The 27949-nt window shown below is 38.2% G+C and overlaps 1 protein-coding gene across 10 annotated transcripts; it reads left to right on the forward strand.

The window, feature by feature from the left end:
* Nucleotides 1-1571: 1571 nt before the first annotated feature.
* pecam1b (platelet and endothelial cell adhesion molecule 1b) lies at nt 1572-27269 on the forward strand. 10 transcript variants are annotated; one of them, XM_061047457.1, is made up of 16 exons: nt 1572-1747; nt 1864-1905; nt 7822-8118; nt 9681-9962; nt 10057-10326; nt 10538-10810; nt 11904-11972; nt 14560-14838; nt 16656-16757; nt 16877-16907; nt 17275-17363; nt 20029-20082; nt 22479-22568; nt 23041-23097; nt 25067-25089; nt 26982-27269. In XM_061047457.1, exons 1-16 carry the CDS (start codon nt 1705-1707, stop codon nt 27084-27086), a joined length of 2106 nt encoding a protein of 701 aa, XP_060903440.1. In that variant the 5' UTR covers nt 1572-1704; the 3' UTR covers nt 27087-27269. The 10 variants fall into 10 exon arrangements, 8 of the variants coding, with proteins under 8 accessions (XP_060903440.1, XP_060903436.1, XP_060903437.1 ...); XM_061047453.1 differs by having other exon boundaries at nt 1573-1747; nt 11904-12182; XM_061047454.1 differs by having other exon boundaries at nt 1574-1747; nt 11904-12182; nt 26985-27269.
* Nucleotides 27270-27949: the final 680 nt, after the last annotated feature.

The following is a 27949-nucleotide window of genomic DNA, read 5'->3' on the forward strand; positions in this document are numbered from 1 at the left end:
ATTTTTAAATACTATAATTTTTGATATTTTCAGGTTTTGTCTGCATTTCTGGTAGGGATCGTTTTTACCATTTGTACATTGAATTGGATCAAGTCATTGACCAACAAAACCAACCAGGACAAAACAAAACAGAGGTTTTAATCATCGGTTCAAAGGCTCAGAGAGAGAAACTGGCCCCCAAATTACAAAAAATAGGACTCAACCCAAATCAAGAAGCACGGAATCTTGGGGTGATCTTTGACTCAGATTTTAATTTTAAGGCCCTTGTAAAGGGTGTCACAAAAACAGCATTTTACCACCTGAAAAACATCGCCAAAGTGAGGCCGTTTCTCTCTCTGAGCCAAACAGAGAGACTAATGCACGCTTTTATCACTAGCAGGCTGGACTATTGTAACGCTCTCCTTTCTGGTCTTCCCAAAAACACAACCAATCGGCTACAGCTACTACAAAACTCTACCGCACGAGTACTGACAATGACCAGAAGGAGAGCACACATCACACCTGTTTTCAAATCTTTACACTGGCTGCCTGTTAGTTTTCGTGTTGATTTTAAAATTCTTTTATTAGTTTATAAAGCATTACATGGCCTTGCACCAGACTACCTATCAGATCATGATTTTAGTTTATGAACCAGTACGGCCCCTCAGATCCTCCAGTTCCTCTCTCTTAGTTGTTCCACTGAGCAGGACAAAAACATTTGGTGATGCTGCCTTCAGCTGTTACGCTCCGAGACTGTGGAACAACCTTCCTGAAGGTCTGAGAGGAGAATATTGAGATTTTTAAACGCAGTCTTAAAACTCATTTATTCAGTCTGGCTTTTATATAGTGCTTTAAATAAATTCAAATCTTAACATTATTGTATTGTCTTTTTTATCCTACTACAATTTTAATGTATTCATTTTAATATCTTATTGCTTTTATGTGTCGTATTTATTTTTTTATTTTTTATACATATCTTTTTTAATTCTTATTGGTGTGCATTAGTCTCTCAATGATTTTATCAATGATTTTATAAACTACTTTTTCATCAATAACTTTTCTGCACTCTTGTAAAGCACTTTGAACTGCAATTTAATTTGTCTGAAAGGTGCTATATAAATAAAGTTTGATTGATTGATTGAAAAACAATATGAATGACCTCAGACATTCAGTAGGGGTGCGCCTCAGTAAGTCAAAAGTATGAAAATAGTTCCCCCTCCTTGTGTCCAGGCTGAGATTTATGTCAGTGAAAACTGTTTCAGTAGCCAGGATAAACGTTTTCCCCCAGATCAGGAAGTGGGCTCTGTAACACAAAGAATGTGTTACTGTCATCTTCTTCTCTCTACCTGCTCCAGCACTGTCAAGGTCAGAGGTCAAAGGCCTGGCTACTGCTCCCTAAATGCTCAGAATGATTGTGACTACCAGTTCACACACATGTACACAAACATACACCCGTACATGAAGGAGACCCAGAAGAGAACATTCCACAACAGCAAAGAGCCTGGCGGCACGAACATCCTGAGGAAACAACACTCACTTCCTGTTAAATTAAGCCAAGCCGACGGCTGCTAGGGTTGATAACCACTGAGCGGCTGAGGTAGAGCACCACCTTAGTGTCCGCTCCCGCCCACCAGAATCACATCTGCCCCCCTAAAGCACCACCCGTCAGACAGGCTAGTCACAATCGTGTTACCCTCCAGGATCCTCCGAGTCCCTCTTGACAGGATGGGCCTCCTGCTCCTGCTCACCTACTCGCTCCTGTCCTGCTGTAAGCCTGCTGAGCTTTTAGCCTCCTCTGTTGGAGCTCTTTGGATTTACTGTTGACCAGCTGTTTAATGAATGTGTCTCTAACCTGGTGCTTATACTGTCTTGTCTTCTTTCAAGACCTCCAAGCTGGGGGAGTGGTAACCGCACAGCCGCAGAGATGTAAGTATGATGTGAGATATATTTGGATTTAGAGTTTTGGTTTGACTTGGCACAGACTTGTCATAACTTAGGGCATTTGTAGAATCACTGCTACTTCCCATATTTTACAAAGTTACTGTGTGGAAAACTTTAACAGCAGAAAACACACGGTGAGTGGAAAGGGTTTGTTATCAGAACGTTCTGATGGTTGGTGTCTGGTATTATGGAAAAGCTTTGGCAGGAATCGTTGAGAACCCGGTTGTGAGCCGTGTCACACGCCTCCCTGTGCTCTGAAGTTTGCCCCCTGATGGAAAATCATGATTCAGTCCAGGTCCATTGTAGAAGTGATGAAGCACTGTCCAAGAACATGTCCATGTTTCTGTCTCCCTTCTTAGATGATCTGGTTTGATAAATATGTACATGTCAGATTGCTCCACTTGAATGTAAATAATTGAATATATTACAATTAGTTGTCTGTGCGCTTGCATTTTAGATTGTACTAATGTGCATCAGTATGATTTCTTCTAAGACTCCTAATATGCCGAACACTTGTAAAATAAAATTAGACTGTATAGCTAAATCCCATATTCACACCATGTTCCTGACTGCTCATGTTAATTGATGTGCATTGTCCATACTTGAGTAACATAAACTTAAACCTTCAAAAAGCAGGGACTCAGACTAAGGATTTATTGACTTTCAATTTGAAGACAAATAACTTGATTGACGTATGGTATAAAGCATGTGTAATTCAATTCATATTTAATCATATTTATTGTATAAAAACAACAATTGTGTTTTAATCAAAAGTCCCATCACAGGATTTTCATGATCAAGTGGTTAAAAAGAAAAAGCCATGGCATAATGATGTAGTCAGGGCTCATTGTAGTAGTTTGAGATTCTTACCAATCCTTAAATTCAAGGTTCAAATATCAAGTGTTTACCAGTAGAGGCAGTATCATGTACTAGCCACAATAAAGACACAATTATTCTTTAAACTCTCGTTGTGGCTGACAGAACATGAAACACAGTGTTATTATGTTTTTAATTATGGGGCATCAATCAATAGGAAGCATTTCATGGTAGTCTCTGGTCATGTGCTAGTTTTAATTCAAGGTCACATTTTAAATCTGAAGAGAATAAAGGAGTAGTAGAAGAAAAGAAAAGTTCTGATGAACAAATATTTGTTATTTTTTCACTCCTTAATCTAATCTTTCCTTTTTTATTTAATAAATATATTATAATCTGAACTCATTTGGCCTTCAAATAAACAATCTAAGACATTTTGAAATTAAATAAAGATAAGTCATTATAGCTGACATTAAGGAGCCTCAAACCAAAAGGTTGGGCAAAGCATTTTTTCTTTTTTTTTACTTTGTTGCATTTAAAAATAATTTTGAATTTAAAGTCTTCGAGTAAAAAATGAACAGGACCTGTCGTAAAAAATGTAAAAAAAAAAAAATGTAGAGGAGTATCATGTACTACACGTTCTATCAGAAATCCAGTGCAGAAAAACGTTACAGTTGAGAAATGTTATTCAAACACAACAAAATCAATCATTATCTGTCCCCCGCTTGTCAACAATAGAAAAGATGATGGTGATGGACTGTTGGGACAGAGGGATCATTTCCCAGAGTCCTCAGAGTAATCCGTAAAGAGACTTGAAGCATGGAAGAATACATGGGTGAATACATGTGCTGCAGCGCAATCACAGACAATCAACACACGCCTTACATTGTTACCCTATCACAGGCTAACGAGATTCATTTATTAGTGTCATACCTGATTCATGTATCAAATGCACAATGCAAAAAGAGCAGTGCAATCAAATAAACAGATTTGGGTAATAGTGAGGGATTGTATCCAGAACATATTGTCTGTACAAATTCCGCTAGACCCAAAGCTTTTGATTCTAGGATTATATCAAACAGGCAGTCTAATTTAAAAAGAGTCACTAAATGTTTCTAGTCTATACGTTTCAATAAGTTTCTGTTGGCCAAAAGAGCAACTTCTCTCTCATGGGAAGCTGTTCAGAGGCCGAGGAAAGGCAAATGGATTTCTGAACCATCTACAACTCTGCCCTTGGAAAAAATTGCGTAAACTATCAGAGGCAAACAGACACTTTTCCAAAACATCTGGGGTCCTTTCAAACATTAGATCTGACATATATGATGGACACACCTGGAGATATAGAACTAGTTCTATTTAATGCCCAATTTGGTCAAAGGGTTAACAACTCGGACAGATTTAGTTCAACTGTAGTACCTTCCTTTTATATTCTATTGTATTTATTCTGTGTCTTTGTTGTTGTTTGTTGTTGTTGTTTTTTTTTCTCTGCCCTTGCGTAGAAGTATTGGGTGATGATGTGAGTTAACTTGTCTATGAGATTTTGTTTATGCCTTCTTTATGTATTATACTTTAAAGGAAAATAAATTAAAAAATTGTTGGAAAAAAAAGAAATGCAGAGCAGTAGAACTGTAAAAAAAAAAAAAAAAAAGATTGAAAGGACAACACTACAGTAAACATAAAGCTACAGTACTTGTTCAAAAGTATTTAGTTACTTTCCAGCCGTGGCTCAGCCTGCACCTGGGCGGTCACTCACACATCATAACCCCTGTTTTACAGCAAGTAGTCTCCGCCCTCTACGCCTGATTCTTCCCATCATCAGGGCTGCCAGGTCTTGCAGAGTGATGCTGGGTGTTGGTCAGATTCAGCAGTCTTTGATATGCTGAATGACCCCCCGAGTGGCCTGTTAGTCTCACAAATTGCTTTTCCTGTTTCTGGAGTTTGTTTACTGCCCCACAACAACAGGACACCCTGAGTCACAGCAGCTGCCTGTTGTCTCTTACACTCCACCATATGAGTGATGCTGTGGGCAGGTTTGGTGTTCATGTGCAGAGTCTCCCTCTCTACAGCAAAGAAAACATGTTTCCTTGAAGACTCTTTCAATCACTTCCTTATGACGACAAACATCTCTATGAATATTTCATTAGTTTCCCACCTGTTCCTGTCTGTGAACGGATTTATGGCTTTGGGATCCATTCAGGTGATTATAAAAGCATTCACAGGAGAATGACGCAGGTTTGCTGCTACACCAATCTAGAAAACAATGAGGCTGACAAATCAAAGAATGTGTGACTATAAATGGGTGGAGACTGTTTTGTCAGAAAAAGGAAAACACTTCCCTCATTATGCAGCACACATTTTTAAAAAGACAACTTTACATTGTGTGAACAAAACAGATTGTCTGCTTTTGTTTTGTAAAAAGACAACAGGCCATGTAGTATCACTAAGTGTTCACAGGCCGCAGGAACTTTTTTCATACTGCTAGGAACTGTTGGGACCCTCCCCCTTTTTTATTGACTCCTCCCCCGCAGGAACTATGAACCATTTTAGTTCCTAGAACCCTGTTTACAGGAACCTTTTTAGCTCCTGCTTCAAAGTAAGTAACATGGCGGTGTGTATGCAGACAAATAAAGTCCCTGTGGGGTGTAGTTCTCAGGGAACTCCCTAGTGGATAGTTCCTCTTCATAAAAGTTCCCAGAACTGTTTGGTCCGAAAACACCTAGTGAGGTTGAAGCCAAAGTCTGACTTACACTTGCAACAGTGACTTACTAAGTCATCTTCTCCTCCATAAAAACACCAGAGCTGGATCTATCAGGTCCAGATTCATATCGTACACTGTACACAAGAATTTCATTGGTTGTGTTAGTCGTTGTGAAGCCTTGAGACGGGCACTTTGGCCATTGGCATCATGGTTTTTGGTCGCGGAATGTGCAAAAAGCACATTGCGTAACAGCCTCTGCAATAAGTGTTTGGATGTGTGTGTGTGAATGGGTCAATGTTGGCATGTGGTCTCAAGTGCTTTGATGACTGATTAGAAGACTGGAAAGGAGCTTCATAAATGCATCCATTGGTTACGAAGCTCTCAAGCATACCCTGCTTTATGTTCTGTACCAAAGTTAACTAAATGGTTATCATCCCGTGTAGAAGAAGACTTGAAACAAGCCATTGAAGCAATAAAACGAAAATGTTTAGTAAAGGGTTTGGTCAAGTTAAAGCAAGGGCAACCTCGCCCTTTCTGGTTTGTTGTTTTTTTTCCTTCACATTTGATCACAACTGAAGAATGCTACAGTCATGCATTCACTTATTGTTTCTTGCATGAGTCAAACACCCAGAAAGGATGCTGTCACCAGTTTGGTGAAATTCCTTCTTAACACATCAGCTTCCTGAGAGCTCGTCATGAATTATAACAGACACAATTTAAACTTCAGCTCTGGTCATTTCAAATATTTGAGTAAAGACTGTTAGGGGTGGCTGATATGAGGAAGTGATTAAGAGGAAATGACAAATCTCTAACAACATGTGAATGTGTAAATGATCTGAGGTTCTACAATATGATTTCTTAAAACCATCAAGCCAAAAGAAATCATTAGACATTTTACCAAAAGTTCAAACCATTTTAATAATAGATAATTTTTCCTCTTTTTTTATATATCAATGTGTGTGTTGAATTTTCAATAAATGTATTCTAAGAAGAGTAAGAGTGTAACTTTCTTCATCTGCTTTTCATTTGAGTACTGCAGTCTTTGTATCACGAGAGGAAACAATGTGAGCTGTTCTTTTTTTTTTCGCATTTTAAATAGTTTTTTTTAAGTTTTTGTATTACTTTATTGCAGGCTGTTTTACTACATTACAAGTTGTCATATTTCATCACAAATTTTGTTCATCCTGGAACATTTTTATATATAATTTTTTAAACATACAAGAATACATACAACATGAAATGAAATAAAAATCCAAAGAAAAGGTACGAAGAGAAAAAAGATAATTAAATTAAGATTTAGAAAGAAAAAATAATACTAATAATAAGAAAAGTAATAATAAAATAAAAATAAAACCGTAAATAGAATGGGGCAGGGGGAGGGGGGGTGTTCCTTAGCTACTCTCTTAATTTAATATAATTTAATTTACATACCTGTTATTATTCCACTTTATCTGTTTCCTTTATCCATTTACTCCAGTAACACATGAATTCATCTTCTCTGTTTCTTAGCCTATACGTAATTCTTTCCATTTCTATAATATCGTCCACTGTTAACTTCCATGCATTAATAGACGGGGGTTTATCATCCAGCCAGCTTCGTATAATTTGCTTTAATGCAGCTATGCGTATTATTGTGTACAAATATATATAATGTAAGCTGTTCTGGTTGCAAAACCAGAGAAAACTTTTTGGGCTTTTATGCCTTTATTGTAGAGGAAGGGACAGGTGATAGGGTGGGAAACCAGGATGAGAGAGAGGAATGACATGTGGCAAAGTGCCGAGGGTTTGAGTTGAGCGCTGTTGTTTTGTTAATGTATTTGCTGCACGTCTTGATGATAATGCAGCTGTTTCAGCTTTTTGCAGCTCGTTTGTGTCATTTTGCAACACAAACTTTTACATTTGCTTCTGAAAGTGCAGCGTTTCTGAATATGCTGCCCGTTTCTCTAAATGTAGGCCTACATCTTTTCAGCTGTTGCCGAGCCTATATGCACCTACCTGCCACCGTAATCCAGCAGCCCGCAAAACAACATTTTAAATGGCCAGTTATGGACCATATCAGCTTTCAACTACAACAAGGTCATATGCAAAATCTAAGAGGATATCTGAAGAAAGAAAATTTGTGTTTATTTTGTATTCATTGTTGTGCCTCCCTTAAATCACTTCAGGTTAAATTCATTCCCCACATACCTATGCCCAATAATAAAGAATAAATGCATACCTTAAACAAACAAAATGATACATCAGACTTCATGTATTTACTTTTACCTTTTTGGTATTTATTCAGTGGGAACCCACGTTGACAGGTATTGATGATACAGGTTCAAAATAAAAATGTTCTACTGGTTAAGTTTTCATGGTTTTAACTGCTTGTCCTCATTTTTACTCCCCAGTATTTACAATAAGAGACATCACCCTGTCCATCGAGCCCAGCAACGATGTGACCCGGGACATTAATGTGACTCTGAGGTGTCAGGCCATGGTCAGCAGCTCGGGGGAGGAGGCTCTGAGTAGAGAGTACACCATATTCAAGGATGGAAACACGGTCTACAGCAAAACCTCCAGCAGCTCTGAGGATCTTCTGTATCCACTGCCACAAGCCAGAGTCTCCAACAGCGGCAAATATAAGTGCAAAATCAACATCGGGGGCAAACAGCTGACCAGCAGCGTGCAGAAGCTCACAGTTACAGGTGGGTGATGTGGTCTGTGACGGTAACTATACTGTCTTCACAAAAAGTTTGTTTGCAAGAATTGTGATTTTTTTTTTTTTTTAAACCGGAAAAGCTGCAAGTAGTAATTATTGACATCCAGATTGATTGCAAGTATTTGATGTTTTATCACTAACTAACCAGCGGTTCAAATAAAGATTTCAAAGAAGACAACAGCTGACGATGATGACTGAGAGATTGAAATGAACTCTGGCCTGAGCTTATTTTGATGAATTGAAAGTCAATAACCTCAGTTATTATATTGTAACTTTGAGCGTAGTGCATGTCATACTATGAGTCTGAGCAGTGGATGGAATTTGCATCCCTCCTTTATGTCCTACAGTCTTGGATGCACAAAAAGTTTTTGAGATTAGAAAAACATAATAGAAGAAAAAGAATAAAGACAACAAAACACAAAAAGTTAGACTAGACGAGTTTTCAAATGTCTTTAAGTTAATATCTGTCTCACAGGTACTACAAAATATGTGTACGGTAAAATTTAGTTTTTGGAAATGGACACTCAAAGTGCTTTTACACTGCAGGTCACACCTATTCACACACTGATGGGAAAGGTCGTTATGTTAATTGACATCAGCATTAACCAATCCCATTCACACGCCACCGAAGAAGCAGCAGGAGCAATTGCGGGTTAAGTGTCTTGCCCAAGGACAGATCGGACATGTAGCTGGGGATCGAACCCCCGACCTTCCAGTTGAGAGACGACTGACTCTTCCACTAAGCCACAGCCCTCACTTTGATTCTGATATGTAAATAATTGAGTAGGCTACTTATATTAGTCATAATAAATCCCATAAATATATGATACAAAAGACAGAATCAAGTGATGGAGCTGATGTGTTATGGAAGCGATTAGTTATTCGTCACTTTCCTGCGCCGTCCACTTTGCCATTTCATTTTCGAGTTGGTTTGAATTTTGAGAACTTTTTAGCACGGCAAGTTTGAAAACAAAAAGCCAAAGACCTTTTAGTTTTCATTTGAATTATATCATACAATATGCATACAGAGCAAAAGTATAATGCAAACTGGATGACTGAATATTCATTTTAAATATAGGTAAAATAATGCACCTATAATCTGAAAATTAAAACATGTTTCTGTTACTGTATTTTCATTTTAAAATGAGCTTTTTCATTTGAATTATGATACAAATTTAGCAGGGCATTTTTTGAAAATGAAAAAGCAAATGTAATTTTCTTCATTTTAAGTTAGTCAAAGAATGTGCATTTTTGAAGTTGAAAACTAAAATTCTAATTAGATAAATTAGTCATCATTTTATTTTTGAGTCAAATAATAATACACCCATATTCTGAAAATTAAAAAGCATTTCTGTTAATGCATTTGAATTTTCAAATTAGCTTTATCATTTGAATTCTGATCACTAGTCGCTTCCATAATGTGTTGATATGCAACAACAATAACAAGAATTTCATCAGCAGGAGATGTTGCTGTTTCATGGTGCATTGAGTCTGTTTTTGAATAATATTGGATTAGATCTGATGTAATTGTCATTTTGGGTTCTCCAGGCTTGTCGAAACCTGTTCTCCACCTTAACAACGGTGTGGTCAGTGAAGGGGAGGAGCTAGCAGCCAGGTGTACGGCCCCCGGTGAGACAGGATCCATTTTCTTTTACTTCTACGAGGACTCCACAGAGATCCTGGAGAGGCAGGTCAGCTCCAACCAGGCAGAGGCCAAACTTCGCCTCAGCAAGGCGGGCAGCCACAAAATTCACTGTGACTACATTGTCCTCGTACCCCCGGACTCCTTCAAGTCCGAGGGAAGCGTCCCCATCCCAGTTTCAGTTAAAGGTAGGAAGTGTTCGGATGAGAATTTCTGCATATTTCAAGGCATTGAACAAAGCTCAAGGGGTTTTGTTCTTTGATTTTTTTTTTGTCTCTGTAGAGCTCTCCATCACACCAGTTTTGGAGATTTTTCCTCAGTACAAAATCTATGAAGGAGATCAACTCACAATCTCATGCTCAATCACAAACTTCCGGTACAAGCCTGAAAATATTCAACTCTTCCTGAGCCAGGGCACCAATCTCCTCAGCATCGGGGAATCCAAAGTCAACCACAGCATGGTCGCTCTGGCAAAGGACCCCGGGGAGTTTGAGTGCAGATTAGAAATGGGAAATTTTGTGAAAGCAGCAACAAAGACTGTTTCAGTGACTGGTGAGTGGACAGAAGAAAGATACTTGTGTATGTTGTCTTTACAATGATGATTCAATTCATTTAATTCTGTTTGTATGGAGCCACAGAACACACTGAACCTCTACTTAAGCATGTCCAAATTGTATTATTTATTTTTGCCTGATATGATCGTCACTGCATGGTGACATCAAAGCACATGGTAAGATGCTGTGTTTTCCAACTCTTTCCACAGAGCTGTTTTCAATGCCCACTCTCACATTGTCTCCTGCTGAAGTCTTTCAAAAGGAGTATATGACACTGACATGCAGGAGTGAGAGCTATGCCTCCGAAAGACTCAGCAAAGAAGAGCTGACTTTTGCCCTTGATCCACCTCAAAGCCACCTGATGCTCGAAGGCCCTGGAGTGTTTTATGGCAAGGTCCTGCAGTCTGACTTCAACTATACCTGTGTGGCTCAAGCAAAGGGCATTGTGAAACACAGCAGAACCCTGACTGTACGTCCCAAAGGTAAGCTTACACAGATGAAGAATAGATTATAGCTTGAGTTGGACTGCATAAGATTAGTCAAAGATATCTGAAATTTTATGTTGGCCTCAAGTCTGCAGCTCCCCTAATGTCTCTGGGCTGTTTAAGCACTTTACTCTTTTGGATCACTATTACACCTCTATTAGTGTTTTGTTTTTAGCATACGGCTGTTTTTAGAAGAAAAGGTTCTAATAGTCCATTGCACATCTCCTGCTCAGCACCTCTTACATTAAAAGTTTGAGACTTTAACAAGTTAAGGCGTGGGGAGGCAGTTTATATTTGAAGCATTTTGTAGTATTTGTTTGAATTCTCTTCATCTATAATGTAAATGCTCCTGAAAAAAAATATCACGTTTCTGTTGCTTAAGACTATTCATTTCATTTCAAACAGTGATTTTATGTCGGTTTACGTTCTTAACTGCCTACCTGCGTCAGTCTGTGCACATGCTAAGCTAAAGCTACTGGTGTTAGTTGCACAAGAATGGCAGAGAGATGTCGTTGGATATGGATAGTGGTAAAAACAAAAGCTGCTCCACCTCCTGCTCTTACTTTACATCATCAACCCATCCTGCTGTACTGTCCCCCCTCTGTTTCTTCACAATGTTGTCCATCCACAACAAAAACAAAGTCCCTGCACCCAAGTAGCCTAAGAAAAATCTGTTATCACCCGAGCTAATGTTAGTAGCATCATCTTGCAGACATTATAAAAAGGTAATAAAGTAAAATAAAAACCTCTGCAATATAACTGTAACATATTACTCATTTTGGTATATTGTTAAATGATGGGGTAGCCTAGCAGCTGTGTCACACGTCCCATGTGCAGAGGCAGTAGTCCTTGTCGCAGAGGCCATGGTTTTCGGGTCCAACCTCATCCCTTGCTGCATGTCTTCCCTCACTGTCTCCTCCCTGCATTTCCTGTCTCTCTTCAGCCGTCCTCTCCAAAAAAGGCACAAAAATATCTGTACAAAATGCTTTGAATGATGACACTGACATGTTTGATGAGATACTCTGTGGTGTGGCGCTGCAGTTATTTGTCCATAGATAGTTCATTTAGTTTTCTCTTTCTCCTCTTTTAGTTTCTGTCTCCATTCCAAAGATCTCGGTGGTTGGCCGGGCTGTCCTACATCAGTCTGTCAAAATCCTCTGTCAGTCAGATATTGGCAGCCTGCCGATAAACTACACCCTGCTGAAGGATACCGCCGAAGTGAGCGTGATGAGCATCAAGCTGCCCTATCAACAAGCTCTCTTCACAGTCACCATTACCCACCCTGCTGAAATAAGCAAGTTCACGTGTAAGGCGAAAAATAGTCACAAGGAAGCCCAACGCAGTAAAAGCCTCAACGCTACGGTCATAGGTATATATTCCTTTTTAATTTGCCTGATCAACACCTTTTAATAAAAAGATGAATAAACGGATTGCCTAGTAGAATAAAGGTCCATGAGCTCCTGCTGAGACATATTGGCTTTATAAAAGAGCATATAAACTTAACTTTTGACAAGCAGCAAACCACTCTTGTGTTCTAGAGATTTTCCATAATATAACCCAATTATCATGAGATGTACCTAGTCCAGTCTTTGTAATTGTTGAAGCTCAAATTGTCCATTTCAGGTAGTGGTGGGCGATATAACGATCTTAGATCGTGAAGGATTTTAACGTGCTGACGATCTGCCAAAGCAGAGAGATCGTAGAACCGGGCTTATGTGTTTATTTTATCATGCTGCAGTTTATTCTCCTACACAGACTCGTCTCCTCCTTTTTTGCTCCGCAGCGGTGAAAACGAAACTTAAAAGTAAAGTCTGCAAAAACAACTCCATCTCGATTATATGCAACTGTTCTGATATTTTTCCAAACCGACACGCTGTGAGCAACAGTTAACTTATCTGCATAGTTTGCACAGTTAAGTTTAGATCTCAGATAGCGACACAAGAAACTGTTTAACGAGCCGGAGAGATGTTAACAGTCTGCAGACAGACAGAGAGGAGCTCAGACAGTCAGTGATGAGAGATATAACCCCGGTGTTTAAAATGTTGTTGTCAGTGTTTTCTGCTCTCTCTCAGTTTTTAAAAGTTACTATCAAGCTTCTCCACCCAAGGCTCACCTGTTGTGATAACTGAATTTATAGGGATTACACTAATCAACGCTACACGTTGTGTGCAGCAGGCAGGTGAGAGTGAGTAACCAAGGTGACTATCTGTCTGTCAATCAACGATGTCCCGCCCCCTCTATGAATTAAACTCTTCTGTCAGTAAAACTTACTTTGATCATGTGTCAGAGAATGAACACATTCTGTATTATGTTTGATTATATATAAACTAAACTAAACGATGTCATAAAAAACAACAAAGGCTGCAGAGCCTGTATGAAGCTACAGCTGTAGGAACTCTGCAGGGCTAAAATAGAACAGAAACACAAGAACTCAAAGTCTACATGTTTTTAAATGCGTGAAAATGTTCCTGATGAACATAAAAAGAGGACACATAACTAAATCATCATTTCAAAGTGGTGAGGAAAACCTTCAAATTGTTCATAAATATTGATCAAATCGAGGGAAAGACATTTCTGTTGCTAAAGATGTTCTGGGTGAGAGACCTCCAGACCTCCTACAAAGATGTTTTTCAAATAGATTAAACTTGTCAGCGCAGTTTTTGTGCATTTAAAAACATTATACAGGGAAATAAGTTTGGTTGAACTGGTCAGTAACTTACAAATTTGTCTAAAGATCAGTATGAAAAAAATCGTGATAAAATTGTGATCGTGATTTTGCCCAAAAAAAATCGTGATATGATATTTTTCCCATATCGCCCACCTCTAATTTCAGGACACTTAAAAAATGTTTTTTTTTTTTTTAGATGAATATGCAAAGCCTTTGACACAAGATCACATAAAACAGTCTCATTGCAATGGTCCTTGATTTATTTTGACGGTTTAGCCAGCAGCTGTTTCCAATGTCATTTAGCCTTGAAAACAAAACCTCAGTTGATAATTTCATTGTACAATTTTTATCAGTTAGTTAATAAAAAAAACTTGCTTGAGTATTTGATAAAGAACTTTTTTTTCCCCACAAGTTCATCACTACTGCTGCAGCTCTCCTATTCTGAAATGTGAGCTTTTTCAAGCAGGTATTTGGCTTGTCTATTGCAAGCAAGCTTAGATCTGCAAAAACAAGGGGAGCCCGCCCACCTCTTTCTCTGCTGGTAACATAAAAAAAAACCATCAACTGAACTAAATGCACTGAGTAACATGCTGTTCTAATCCGATAAAAAGAGAAAAAACTGAAGTGCAAAATGTCTGCTATTCGATGTTGGGGTTATGTGTTAGACAGTTCCCGCAGATTAATCTAAAACAAAACCTCTCCTTAAAGAACGGCCTGTCGTTTCTATACTGCTGTTTTTATTGGTTGGCTGGTCATTGTTTTTGTTTTTCTTTCATTTTGACAGAATTAGCCCAGTTGTTTCAGTTTTTATTGTAAAGTATCTCACTAATTGTTAGTAGTAGCTTCATATTTATCACAGACACTAAAGAGTGTTCCTTTCTAACACTGGCTAAGAAATACAATTATTTCCCTAAAGTAATAAATACCTTTAAGATAGACTTTTTGCAACCCTAACCCTAACCCTAAAGGGGGGTTTCTGGTTAAGTTTATGTTTTTCATGTCACACAAAAGAACATCAGTTTATAATTGAGACTGATAACTTATCCCCAACCTTTCTCTCCATCTTTTCCTTTCCCAGTGCCTCTGACACACCCAACTTTGACCGTCATCCCTGACATAGCAGAAATCTCTGAGGGAGATCATCTCTTCCTCATATGTGGGGTCGACGGAACACCCCCAGTCAAATTTAAGTGGTACCGAGTTGGCAATCAACAACCCGTGCACAACACAACCTCCAACACAAACCACTCAAACTATCAGGTTCCCCTGTTGTCTAAAGAGCACGCTGACAACTACTACTGCGAGGCCGTGAACCATGCCAACAATGTTGTCCGCAGTGACCCGGTCATCATAGAGGGTGAGACTGATAAAAATGACTGTCACTGAATTGAAACACCACTGTTTTACTTCTGGGGAATGCAAAACAAATATATAGTTCCTTCTCGGACTGAAATTTAACTTTAAGGCTTTATATGTGATTTTTCACACTTAAATATAATAGAAATCAAGCTGGATCAAAAAATCACATATACAGCCTTTAAGGAAACACATGGGTATAGTGATATAAATCTGTATATCTTAGGTCTCTTTGATTTAAGGAGAAATAAAGTTTTTACAAAACCTACAATAACGCTAGCGGTTTCATCCAGCTTTGTCTTGGCCACCTTCCTGTGCAGCAATTATCTTCTGCAACTAGTGCACACTAAAGCTGAACAGGCTTCATTTGAACTCACAGAGGTCATTGCAGCAATGCTTTCCCACCTATCTGATAAGTAGGTACTTTAAAATTGCTAACTTTCTTTTTGCAGTTTATCTGTATTCCAGCTCTCCCAAAAGTTAACTACAGGTAGCAGTTTACTTTCGTTTTCCTCGTCTTTGTAATTTTCCAATTTAATCATTATTACAGGTATTACTGTTGTTATATTTTGTAGACGTCAAGAAAAGAAGGTACTATTTGAACTTCCATGATGTTCCGTTACTTGGGAGATATAGACTAAAACAAGAATTGACAGCCATGCTAGCATCTCTGTCAGGGTGTAACCAGGCCAACTGTGTGTATGTACAAGTCAGTTGTACAACAACAACAACAACAACAACAACAACAACAACAACAACAACAACAACAATCATCAACAACTAACAGTTGTTGTATGTACAACAGTATAACTTAGCTAAGTCTTCATTTTAGCTCACAAGGTCAGACGGTGTCTCAGATCAATGGTTAGCAGGTAAGATGTTCAACCAAACAGTTACCCCCAGTGTTTAAAAATGAAGCCAATGTTGAAGTGTAAAATCCTGCAGTTCCTTGAGTGTCCACTTGAGGCTGGTTGCTGAAGCCCCTGAAGTCATATTCACATCCATTCAAAAATGTCTTTTTTTACAGCAGACATTAACCTGTTTACAGCTGTGTTCAAACATTTTAATTGCTCTGTTTAGCTCATGTCTTTATCTGCACACACTGTACAGAGATGATTTTTTTTAAGACTTATTCATAATAAGGTACACAGCTTAGCTGACTGACAGCAGGAGCGGTCTAGCTTTTGTCAGGAGGATAAAGACCCACCTCAGCCTGTTCTCTCTGTCTGTCATTAGATGGACTGAAAGAATTTCTAGCATGGTGACCACCATTGACAGGCTTCAAAAGCCCCTTTCAGTAACCAATGGCTGACACCACTCAAGTTTTGTCCACTATTATTTACATTCTGTTCAACATCTAAGTTTAGCTTGTTAGCATGCCAATGTTTGCTAGTTAGCATGAAAGACAAAGTGAAGCTGTGGTTGATTAATGTCATTATTTCTGGATGTATGCAGTCATAGAAATAGAAATCTGATATTACTCCAGATTATGTTACAAGTTCAGTAAATAAACTACAGCCATGTCACGAGTAAGAATAACAATCCAGATTTCAACAGTGTACAGTGTCCACCTCTCTTTATTGAAAGCTAGAGGACCTATTCAGGACAACATTAGTTTATAACATATCTTTCATACCTGTGACTTGATTTATATCTCGGCTACATTTTGCACATATACACTTAACTTAGATGCTTCATTTTGCTTTCCCTTTGTTCAACATCCTGAACAACAATGATGTCCTATTCTTATCGCTCTCCTACTTGTGTTTTGTTTGTTACTGACTTTTCCTCCTCTTTTTGTCTCTTTTCCTTCCACAGTGCGCATGGCATTGTGGAAGAAAGTGCTGATCGGAGGATTCTGTCTGCTGACGGGGGCGGTGTTGGTGGTGGTGTTGGTGCTGTGCTTCAAATCCAAGAGAGGTAGAGAGACCTACAGACCTCCAACAGCTCAGACCTCTTTTGTCTAACTACATATGAAAACCAACCTTCCTAAGCTCACTTCCTCCTTTCCTCCTCTCACCTCTCCTTTCTTATTGTAGGTAAAAGAGAAGCAGCCTCTGAATTGTCAGTGTGAGTTGGCTTGACTTTTTGCTTTTTATACATGTAAGAGACCATGTAGAAGTTAGTGACAGTGTATATAATTAGCCTACTTATATTGCTGAGGGTCTGTGAGAGTAATGCTTATCTTATATCCTTAAATGAACTGTTTATGAGAATAGTTTTTTCTATTGGTACCTGTAACAAAACTGCTCTGACAAACAGATAGACACAAGAAAGGCGCCATTTTCATAGGCAATTACATGCAAAACATCAAGCATCTTATCTCCTATTCAAATTGCTGTCATGTTGTTTTTATGCATCGCGTCCTTTTTAAATTTAGTAGTTTGTATTTGATTTCGCTGCTGCCCTAGTTGACTTTATTTTCACCATTTCTCAGAAAGCCTTCGAGCCCTAAATCAGATGACTCTAATCCACCCATAACAGTGAATCTAACCCACGACACAGAGGTTTTTAATGCAGACACAGGTAGCTTGGTTTTGCTATTCTATGCTCCACCAACTGTCCTCATAAGTCAAAACAGCCATTTCTTAATCGTGATGCCATTAATGTCATAGCATGTGTCATGTTGCAGCCACAGCAAACCATTTTCAACCCATCATCCATTGTCTCATGTGCATGCAGGGCTCATGTTGTGGTGGCCCAGCTACTTTTGTTCATGTCTTTGTTGCTCTCCATTTGTAGATATTGTTTTTAACTTTATGTGCACACACATCATGCATATGTCTGAGCGTATCGTCTTTTTCTTTTGCATGTGTTTCTGTCTAAGAATGTGTAATGGAGGCAGGAAAGTTGGGTACTTTTATGATCCAATTAATGTAGGAAATAAACTCTCCAAGTACAAGCTATGTTTATGTCATAGACTGTATATAAGAGGAGGATGTAGCCTATTGGTTGCCTCTGGTCTAGTTTTTTGGTCTGCATCACTAGTTTGTCCTCTTTGATTTTCACATGTTGTTCATTTTGTAAATGATGGTCCCAATCCCTGTATAGTAGATGATGAAGCAGGGTAAGCTTAAGGACATGGGTACCACAGAACCGCAACATGCATATCAGAATAGAGTCGTAAAAATGGGCATCTAACCTCTCATCCAAGTATGGTCATTTCTGGCCACAAAAAAAAAGATGGCAACCACCTAAATAGTCAACTCCAAGATTATAAACCAAAGGATGTCCTTCTCCTATACATAGTCTTTGGTTTTCACAGGAGGATGCTGCTATGTAGTTTAATCATAGTACTTAGCATTGATTGTCAATTGTAAAAAAAAACAAAAAAAAAACATATTGCTTAGAGAGCCCTTTACCGTCTTCTTCCAGACGCAGCGCCGCTCTTTAATGGCACGGAGGGGAGAGTGGCCAATGGGGCACGAGATAGTGCGGCGTCACTTCCCGTTGACATCAGCAACAGGAGCAGCTACAGTATCCCAGCAACAGTATAGAGATGCCAAACAATGGTCGAGACTTAAATTAAATTTTTACATGATGCAATAAAAAGAGACTTTGAGAGCAACTAATGCAGTTTTCGAAGGATTTCTGAACTTTTTGAAGGATTTGGATACTTTTTCACTTGTAAATTTAGTAAGTGAAAAGGAGGGGTGTTATAAAAATATATACACCAGCACCCACTGCTCCCTCTCCCTTCCTCTTGCCAAGTAGATGGCTTTTAATTTGATGCTCAACCATAACTGTCTTTGTTTTTGTATCCTTTGTTCCTTCATGTTTTCATTTCTTTGTGATTTTATGTCCTTCATTATTGTTGCGACTGCTCTATGATGCATGTTTAAATTGGCATGGTAACTGATTTGTATATACATTTGATCATTATGACAGGAAATGTCTGTATATATTTTTGGTTGATCCGTGGCTTCTAAAGAGACACTTGTAGAATAAAAACATTTGATTTATTTAGAATTGTCTCCTTACCATTCATTTTGCTTAAGGTCAGACTAAATCCATATGTTCACCATGTTTATAGTCCATAAATACTTTGATTAAGACATGTTTAATGTCATGCCTGCATGGGTCTTCCTTTACGTTTGTGCAACCTTCCTCAGCACAAGGCCATGAATATCCCAACATAACTCAAAGTTGATGTATTTCCTAAAAAAGGAACACTTAACAGAGACTTCCTTGAAATGTTGAAACAATAGAGTCTGCCAGAAACTTCCTATGTTGGCATGGAGCAGGTCGGGGGCTCAGTGTTGATAAAACTGGTGGCTTGGGGAGGGTGGGTCTTATTTTGTTTCAGAAGAGGGCATGTTTGAATGCATGAAGCAGTTGGAGGAAATTAATCACACAAGGTCTGGTTGTGCTGTGTGTGAGATTACATTACCAAAAAGGAAGCTGACATGGGAAGTTGTTTTTGCCAGAACTTACTGTGCAGCTGCTTCTGAGTGATCTGCCTGTTGTGCACAATACAGTGGAAGATTTTTGTATGGACCAGCTGAAGACTTGAAATCTGCTCTTTTGTTACTGGAATTATTTACAAAGTCATAAATATTCCAACGAAGGCCAAATTGTCAGGAACAAGGTTTCCCATTCCTCTATTTTTACTTTAGTCAGTCTTTGTTGAAATTAACATTTTTCACTTTTAAAGTAAAGTAGACACAGCTACACAGCTACAGGCTGGAGATAGTTAGCTTAGCACAAAGACTGGCATTTGAAAAACTGGCTCCATCCACAATCTCAAAAAATCGAATAAAAGTCTAAAAAAGTGTGAAAATGTTTTTGATTTTTATAATTCAACCAGACAAAATAATTGAATGTGTAAAGTTTATTTTATGAAAATTGTTACATGACAATATAAGCTTTCTTTTACCCACTGTTTAAAGTATTTATGCTAGCTTAGTCAACTTGTTGCTGAATGTAGCTCCATATTTGGACTACAGACTTAAGAGAATATCATTCTTGTACATTTTAAGCAAAAAAGAACAAAAACATATTTGAGAACAGTGATAATATCTTTTGGGAATAATTTATTGAAGATGAACTTTAAATCAGTTGATGTTTTTTATATGTTTAATAACTTTTAAGGTATGTTTTTTTTAATCTAATCTGTGTATATTTCCAACTTGATTAAAGTCAGTCTTTGGCAGCCGTTATGACCTTCCATCTGTTTCTCTGTCTTTCACAGTGAGGGTCGACAAAGCAGCAGTTAGTGTGTGGAGCAAGCGTCCAGCTGAATCAGGTAAAAGTACCCCTTTATAATTCACTGGAAATGTCTTACATTAGAGTGAAGGTGTGCATCAGTGAGATGACTCCTCACCTTCATCACTCAGAAAAGTTGCTCACAGATATCATCTTCCAAACATGCAGAGCCTTCAAGCATCTTGCAGGCAGAGTTGGCATTGTTACGGAATAATGGTGCAACTCTTGAAGGTGCCATTACATAGAGTTCCATCAGTTTACTTTGGATGTTTGCAGCACCTCTTTCCACGTAAACGGCTAATGGATTATTGAGCAGTGTAGAAATACAATTCTGAGCAACAATTCGGAATATCCTAGTGTGAACTCAGTGCCAATTGTGCTCAGTTTGTCACCACAGGATGCAGTTAGGAACACAGTGATGGAGACTGGTTGGTCACTGTGGCAACACAAACAAGTGACCAAATGTTCCTAGCTGAATCCCCCAGGTGCAGGAGCATCATTCAAGTCTGAGATCAGATGGTACCGTCCCTGAAGGTGGAGTGCACTGAGACAATCCATAACGCTGCACAGACACAGCAGAGAGGATGAAGAGCTGGTGCTTTCAGGTCTTGGCTGCCGTGCTGGCTATTGCGATGTATTCTGGGATTTGTAGTATCAATGGTGGGCTTGCTATATAGTGTCAGGCTAGTTGTGACGAAATTCTCTAGCCTAGCCAGCCTTTTGTCCTAGCCAGCCCCCCTACTTGCAGAGGTGTCAAGTAACTAAGTACAAATACTTTGTTACCTTACTTAAGTAGAAATTTTGGGTATCTATACTTTACTGGAGTATTTATTTTTCAGCTGACTTTTTACTTCTACTTCTTACATTTTCACACAATTATCTGTACTTTCTACTCCTTACATTTTAAAAATAGCCTCGTTACTCCTATTTCATTTCGGCTTGTTTTCATTATTGCTTGTCAGCGTTCAAAAAAACACAAAAATATACCATTCCTACACGCTGTGGCGCGACCTAAGCTTTTGTCCTTAATGACATTTTTTCCCCTTACGTTACTTTTACTTTTATACTTGAAGTAGTTTTGAAACTTTTACACTTTGAGTAAAAAACTTGAGTTGATACTTCAACTTCTACAGAAGTCTTTTTAAACCCTAGTATCTATACTTCTACCTGAGTAATGAATGTCAATACTTTTCACACCTCTGCCTACTTGTATTTAAGAAAAGCTGGGACCCAATCAGGAAAATATGATACATGGCTGACAAAATGATCATCAATTATAATAGTTTTCAATTATAAATTCCCAACAGAATAGTTCTGCACACACTTATTCTTACCAAAATACATTTGAACCAACCTCAGAGCAGACAAAGCCTTGTAGGACCCCAGGTTGAGAACCAATGCATTAGAGTGTGTTTCTGCTTCATCTAGTTGATTCAGTGATCTCAGTTGCAAAGCAACCAAGGTTGAGGGATATTAGAGCTAATTGATTCGTCCCTCAATTTGTTAGACCAAGAATGTATTTTTTCTTCTTTCAAAAGTTTTAAAAAGGTCTAACCCTCTAGTTCATGAAACGTCTGTTTATAAAGTCATTCATTTAATTGTATGCCAAAATAAGCAAAAGCTCATTTACTCTGTAATTTAGCATATAATATACATCCTTGTAATCATCTAAAAATCTAAGTAAGGCTTGTGATTTTTTCTGATATTGAGTTTGAGTGGAGCAGTTATGCTGTAATATTAATTAGGAAAATTAGGAAAGAAAATCTTATAAATAGTCACACACCTGTTAATATGGTAATTATCATTAATGGTCCAAGTTGTCTATTGACCGAGGAAGTTTAGTGCAGGCTGGTGATCTTTTGTTTTTTTAAATGGGGCGAGGGACAGTGGGTGTAATCAAGCTCTGTGATAATAAAGCACTTTAGCAAACATCATTTACATTTGCATTGACAGCTTTAAGAACAAATAAGGCCATCTTAGTTAACATTGCATGTTTGCACACTATTGTATGGATAGCAGAGCTCTTTGTAACTCAACATTCAGTGATTCACAAATCTATGGAGATGGAAAAGCTTTGGCTTATTGCTCTCATTCAGAGCTTTCAAACAAAAAGAGTTTTACAATGCTGACTGCCAAATATGACTTACTGCTTTATGCAAGGCTTAATCTAAAAACAACTAGAATGTGATCAGACACGTGACCTAGTCTTGAGAAACGTTCTCAAACAGCCAAATGAGATGTTTTGAAATAGGTCTTCTGAGAGGTCCAACATTAAATTTTTGTTAATGATCAACTAAGCTCTCGACTTTGATATCATGAATGCATATAGAGTTCTAATATTCTTAAGCCACTGAAAATAATTCATTTGAATGACATGTGGCTTTCAGACAGCTCAGTTTGTTTAACAAAGATTTCTATCGGTGTATTTGGATTCAGCCGATGACGAGGAGAGCAGCCTCGAGTCCAACGAGCCCGATGTGGAGTACACTGAGGTGGTGCATCCACAGCCAGCAGATCTTGAGAGAGGTATACACTCTAAACACACACACACATACACACATACACAAATATTATTTTGAGTCGGTTGCTCATCTTCCTGGTGTGTCCCCTCGCCAAAATAAATGTTTCTCTGCTTTGCCCACATTCCTTCATAGGTGATAATATACAGCAACACTTCCTGGGAGTGGCCTAATTACACATAATTAACACATCTCAGAGTTGCTGTAAGCTTAGGGATGACTGCAGGGATTTCCAGAACCTTTCAGACCTCATAAACAGGAAGGGTTGAGCTAATTGCAGAGCTTGTTTCTGATACCGGCCCCTTCTTTGTTCTGGTGCTGTGCTCAAGCTCCCAATGGACCAGAGATGGCAGTTAGAAGACTGACACAGTCGCCCTATTTATAGATCTCTGCTCCTGAAAGATCAAACAGACAGTATCTTCTAAAACTTTGTCTTTTGATGTTCAAGCAGGCTAATGTGTTGCTTTTTACATTACCAGCCCCACTGAAAAAAGGCACAGACACCGTGTACAGCGAGCTCCAAAACTCTCCACATGGTGAGTTTAACGACCTCAAAGCTGCAGAATGAACACATTGTGCAGTGGAAAGGTTTGCATGTTTTTCATTTTATTTTAAAGGGGATATACGTTACCTTACAGACTGACTCAAAACAACACAAGAGATTTATCTTAAGTGAAGACTAGCCTTGTAAACAGCTACACAGCTCCCACCTATCAAGCAAACAGCCACACCTCTGATTATATTTAATGATGGGCGGCTAAGGCTTGGTGGTAGAGTTGGTCATTTCTCAACGGTGGAGCTTGGTCTGATGTGTCCTTGGGCAAGATACTAAACCCCAAGTTGCTCCCGCTGCTTCGTCTGCGGTGTGTGAATGTGATTAGTTTATGCTAATGGTTAATGGCTTTATTTATATAGCACCTTTAAAAACAAATGTTTACAAAGTGCTGTGACAGACAAAGCAAATACAGCAACAGGACAACAGAACAGAGATCAACAGAGAGGGCAAAATTGTAAAAATGCAAATAACAGGAATAATATAGAGTCAACAGGCAGGTATGGAGAGGCAGTTCAGTACAGTGAAGGAAAATTAGTTTAAAATCAACCAGGAGAAAACAAAATTAAAATTGAGGGAGAGTGGGATGACCTCACATTACAGGCTGTAAACACAGAATGAAGATAAAAAAGAAGGGATAAACAGGACATTGGTTAAATTAATAAATCAACAGAGAGCTGAAGAGTTAAACCATAAAAGGAGACGGAATTTAAAAAGAATAAGAGCAGTAAAATGAATACAGGAAGGGATACATTTAAAGGCTAAAAAATTTAAAGAAGAGAAAGATAAAAAGGTTAAAATTAATAAAATTAATACAGGAAGGGATAGATATTTAAAGGAGAAATCACATAAAAGCAAGTCTATAAAAGTGAGTTTTAAGAAGTGATTTAAAAGATGCCACTGACTCTGCCCGCCTTATCTCCTCATGGTGATCCAAATGGTGACTTTACATGTGGCAGACTCTGCCAGCAGTGTGTGAATGTGTAGGTCTGACCTGCAATGTAAAAGCTTTTTGAGTAGTCAGAACTTAGAAGACTAGAAAAGCGCTGTACAAGCTCAAGTCCATTCACCATTGACCATTATGAATAACTCTCAGCCTAAATTTAATCAAAACAGATGAGTAAAAAAAAAGATAAGATAAGAGAATCCTTTATTTATCCCACAAAGGGGAAATGTATATTGTTACAGCAGCAAAGAGCAAAGATTGCAAACAAAAAGTGAACACAGTACAATTTAAATAAAAATGAAAAATAGATAGATACCACCATCCTATAGATAGATAGAGCCATCCTTGCACAGTTTTTGGGAATAAATAAATAAGATATTGACATCAAAACCATTTACTGGCTGTACACATGTTCCCTAATGGGGTCTCCTTTGCTTATGGGCCTCAAATGGACACTGCAGTGGAGGTTGCTGATTGGTCACTAATGTTTGCCTCAACAACCCTTTAAGATGATTTTAGATCAGTGTGTGTTGGGCTGGTTGAACTAGCCCCACTAAATGTGTTTTTAAATACTTTAACTACAATCTGATGGTATGACTTTGTGCATAAAAGCAAAAAGATGACATCACAGTGGAATCAGTTTACCCAGACCAGTCCTCACAACCGTGACTATCCTGTTTCTACTGGCAGGAACTTCCTGTTATTAAAACAGCAGCCAGACTCTGGATTTGTCTATCAAGCAGTCCATCAGATTCCTAATGTTTCCTGTTTAACAAGACAAAAGATTCCCAAGTTGTTGAAGAGGCATCTGTAAGGTTGAGAGGGAATATTTTTACCATTAAATCAGATGACAGACACAAAGGCCTCTAAGGGTGGGGGGGGGGGGGGGGGACAAGTGAGTAAGCAAGGTGTGATAACTGTGTAATGACTAATCAATAACTCTGTCACAATGAGTCAGCACTCACTTGGAACACATTTAACCTGTGATGCTTTTTTCTTCCTTTAGGCGCTGCTGACCATCATGACTATGTAAGTAATTATCTGCACAATCAAACTCGTGTTCCTGCTCTCACCCTCATACTTCTGTTCCTTTTTCTTGCTCTTGCTATTCACTTGAAATATTATTCAAATGCTGTATACTCATCAATTATGTATTCTGCTTAGACAGACAGACACACACACACACAGAACTAAGGGGAATAGGTATAATAGGTGTATAAAAAACCAAAGGTAAGAACATAAAGAACAGGTGTATTTGGGTAAAAGGGGTTAACTTGTGGAATACTTTTGACATGGAATTAAGAATGTGTAGTTCACTTTCCAGATTAAAATTTTTGTTTAAAATTGTTTTTGTGAGTGTGACTTCTGTTTTGTTTGTTTGTTTGTTTGTTTCATTTGTTTTGTTTTGAAATAAATTCTTGGAACAAATTTTGTTCTGATATGTTTTGTTTTGTTGTAATCAAACTAGTAGTGTCTTAAATAATGAGATTTGTAACAAGGGTAGGTGTAATAAGATAAAGCTTCAGCCTACACCTTTTCAGTCAAAATGTTTTTGTTTTTTCTTGTGACTGAAATAAATGATTACTACTAAAAAAAAAAAACACCACACAAGCATCTAAGGGCAATTTAGAACAAGACAAATGTGGACTGTTGGAGGAAGCCAAATTAATTAATTATACTGAACTGCTTTTGCAAAACAAACTTTAACGGTTAGTTGTTTAAGCCATCCTGGTGTCTCTGGCTACCCGTCGTCATACTGACCCTCTGCAGGCAGATAATCCAGAGCGAGGGAGGAAAATGCCGTCAGAGTTTCCAGACGAGGACAAAAGCATTTGGGCTGTGGCTTCCTTCCTTATCGCTGCTCAGATCAGCGCTGTGGCTCAGTCAAATTACCTCCAAGCCCATCTCAGCCAGCATACTGTCCCCCGGCATGCCTTAATGACCGCACTGTTTGTCCCTACATGGTTTTCGAGGCAGCAGAGGAGAAATAATAATAATAAGAAACTCAGGAAGTCACATCATCATCCAAAAACAGCTGCTTCTTTCATCTGTGTCTCTTCTGAAGGACTGATAACTCAGCTTGGTCTGACAGTTTGTCTGCTCCTCAGGAAACTCATATTTGGTAGACTATTGTAAGATTATACTTTGGAAACTACAGTATATATGAGTCTCCTCTGGAAGAGTGTTACTGAGCCTTGCTCTAAAATAAGAATTAGTAAGTTGGTTAGTAGTAGTAGTTAAACATCCTAATTGAACTCATAAAGGAAAATTCTTTTGAACCAATATACCAGCCACAAATGCATGATATTTTCATTTCATTTCATTTCATATTTGATCTATTTGCTCATTTCAGTGTATGGTTTCAACACCATAATACACAACAAAAAATATTTTCTCATAATACTGAAACACTGTTCATGAGCAAACAGGAGCAGGAAGAAGAAAACTGATAATACCTGCCCCCCCTTTCCTAATAACATAAGATACTGTTTAACAGAATAAGATGGCTAACCTGTTGTTTTCTCTTTCTTTCACAAAACAAAAAATACATCAACAATATAGAAACAATCAAATACAATCAGTTAGATTAACTCAATACAGAACTGTCTATGATCCTCCTCATTAGATGTAAACACAAACAACTGTACATTTTCGGGTAATGAACTATTTCTAGCTTTAAACATGACTAATAATGTTTTCAAGTGAACTAGATCCTGAAATTTCAACACGTGAGCTTACAGTATAAACAGTCTGTTAGTATGTTCTCTAACGTTCACTTTGTTTATAAGTCTATGATCTGAGACTTTTCAGTGTCATAGTCTTTGTGCTCACAGTGTGCTTTAGTTTGAACTGCTTGATGTTTTATGCCAGTGTTAATTGATCAGGATAATGAATGATTCATTATCTGCTCTGTGTGTCAGCAGGGATCAGTAGAGTACGCAGAGCTCAACGGTGAACAACCCGAGATTAATCACCACCATCCAGAAGTCAACACCTATCAGGACCTGCCTGAGCCGGTGGATTAGGGATTTAAGTGATTACCACCTTCTTTTTTTAATCACACAATGCTTTATTTCCTTTTCTTAGTAATCCAAACTTTGTTATCACTTCTAACAATTACATACTTTCATTTTTAAAAAATCTTTAAAGAATTGACTGCTAAGTACCCTGTACATATTTTTGTATCTTAATAAAAGGCATGTCAAGTATCCCGGGTGGTGTTTTTTTTTTTCTTGGGTAACAATCGGTAACAATGTGCAAAGATGTTGTAGTTGTAACTTCAATAAGCAGAAAATAATTCAGCCTTCAGCTAACAGCTTTTCAGAGCAACTTCCTCAAGTCAACCACAAGTGCTTCTTTCCTAACTTGAAGCTTTATCGCTTTACTGATCTTGTTCTTTATGTGTGTTAACAGAAACAATGTCATCCAACTGTCTTTTAACAGTCCAGTGTTTTAATCACTGTTAATCTTTGCTGTTAACTCCCTTCATAACACCATACAATGGCAGCAGTAATAGTCATTAAAAGTAACAACAGAAATAATCGATCTCCACTCAATCACATTTATTTATAAAGCACATTTAAAAACAGCAACAGCTGACCAAAGTGCTGTACATGAAACAAGAGAGCAATACAGATTAAAAAACAAAACAAAAAATAACAAGGCAAAACTCACACATACATGTTTGCCTACACACATGCACACAGAATACTAACAATATAATTAGACAATAACATTATAAGACATTTGATAGAAGTACATTGGAAAGAAGTATAAGCAACCTAACTAGGACTCAAAGGCCAACGTGTAAAAGTGTGTTTTGAGGCGGGACTTAAAAGAGGGGGCAGACCTGACTGAGGGAGGAAGGCTGTTCCACAAGCGAGGGGCT

Source organism: Labrus mixtus, chromosome 2 (assembly GCF_963584025.1).
Source record: "Labrus mixtus chromosome 2, fLabMix1.1, whole genome shotgun sequence".
NCBI lineage: Eukaryota > Metazoa > Chordata > Actinopteri > Labriformes > Labridae > Labrus > Labrus mixtus.

Coding starts and splice junctions, on each gene's coding strand:
- pecam1b (XM_061047453.1), top strand. CDS start 1,705: ATGGGCCTCCTGCTCCTGCTCACCTACTCGCTCCTGTCCTGCT. Junction 1,906..7,821: donor AACCGCACAGCCGCAGAGAT/GTAAGTATGATG, acceptor TTTACTCCCCAG/TATTTACAATAAGAGACATC. Junction 22,569..23,040: donor GCCAGCAGATCTTGAGAGAG/GTATACACTCTA, acceptor TTACATTACCAG/CCCCACTGAAAAAAGGCACA.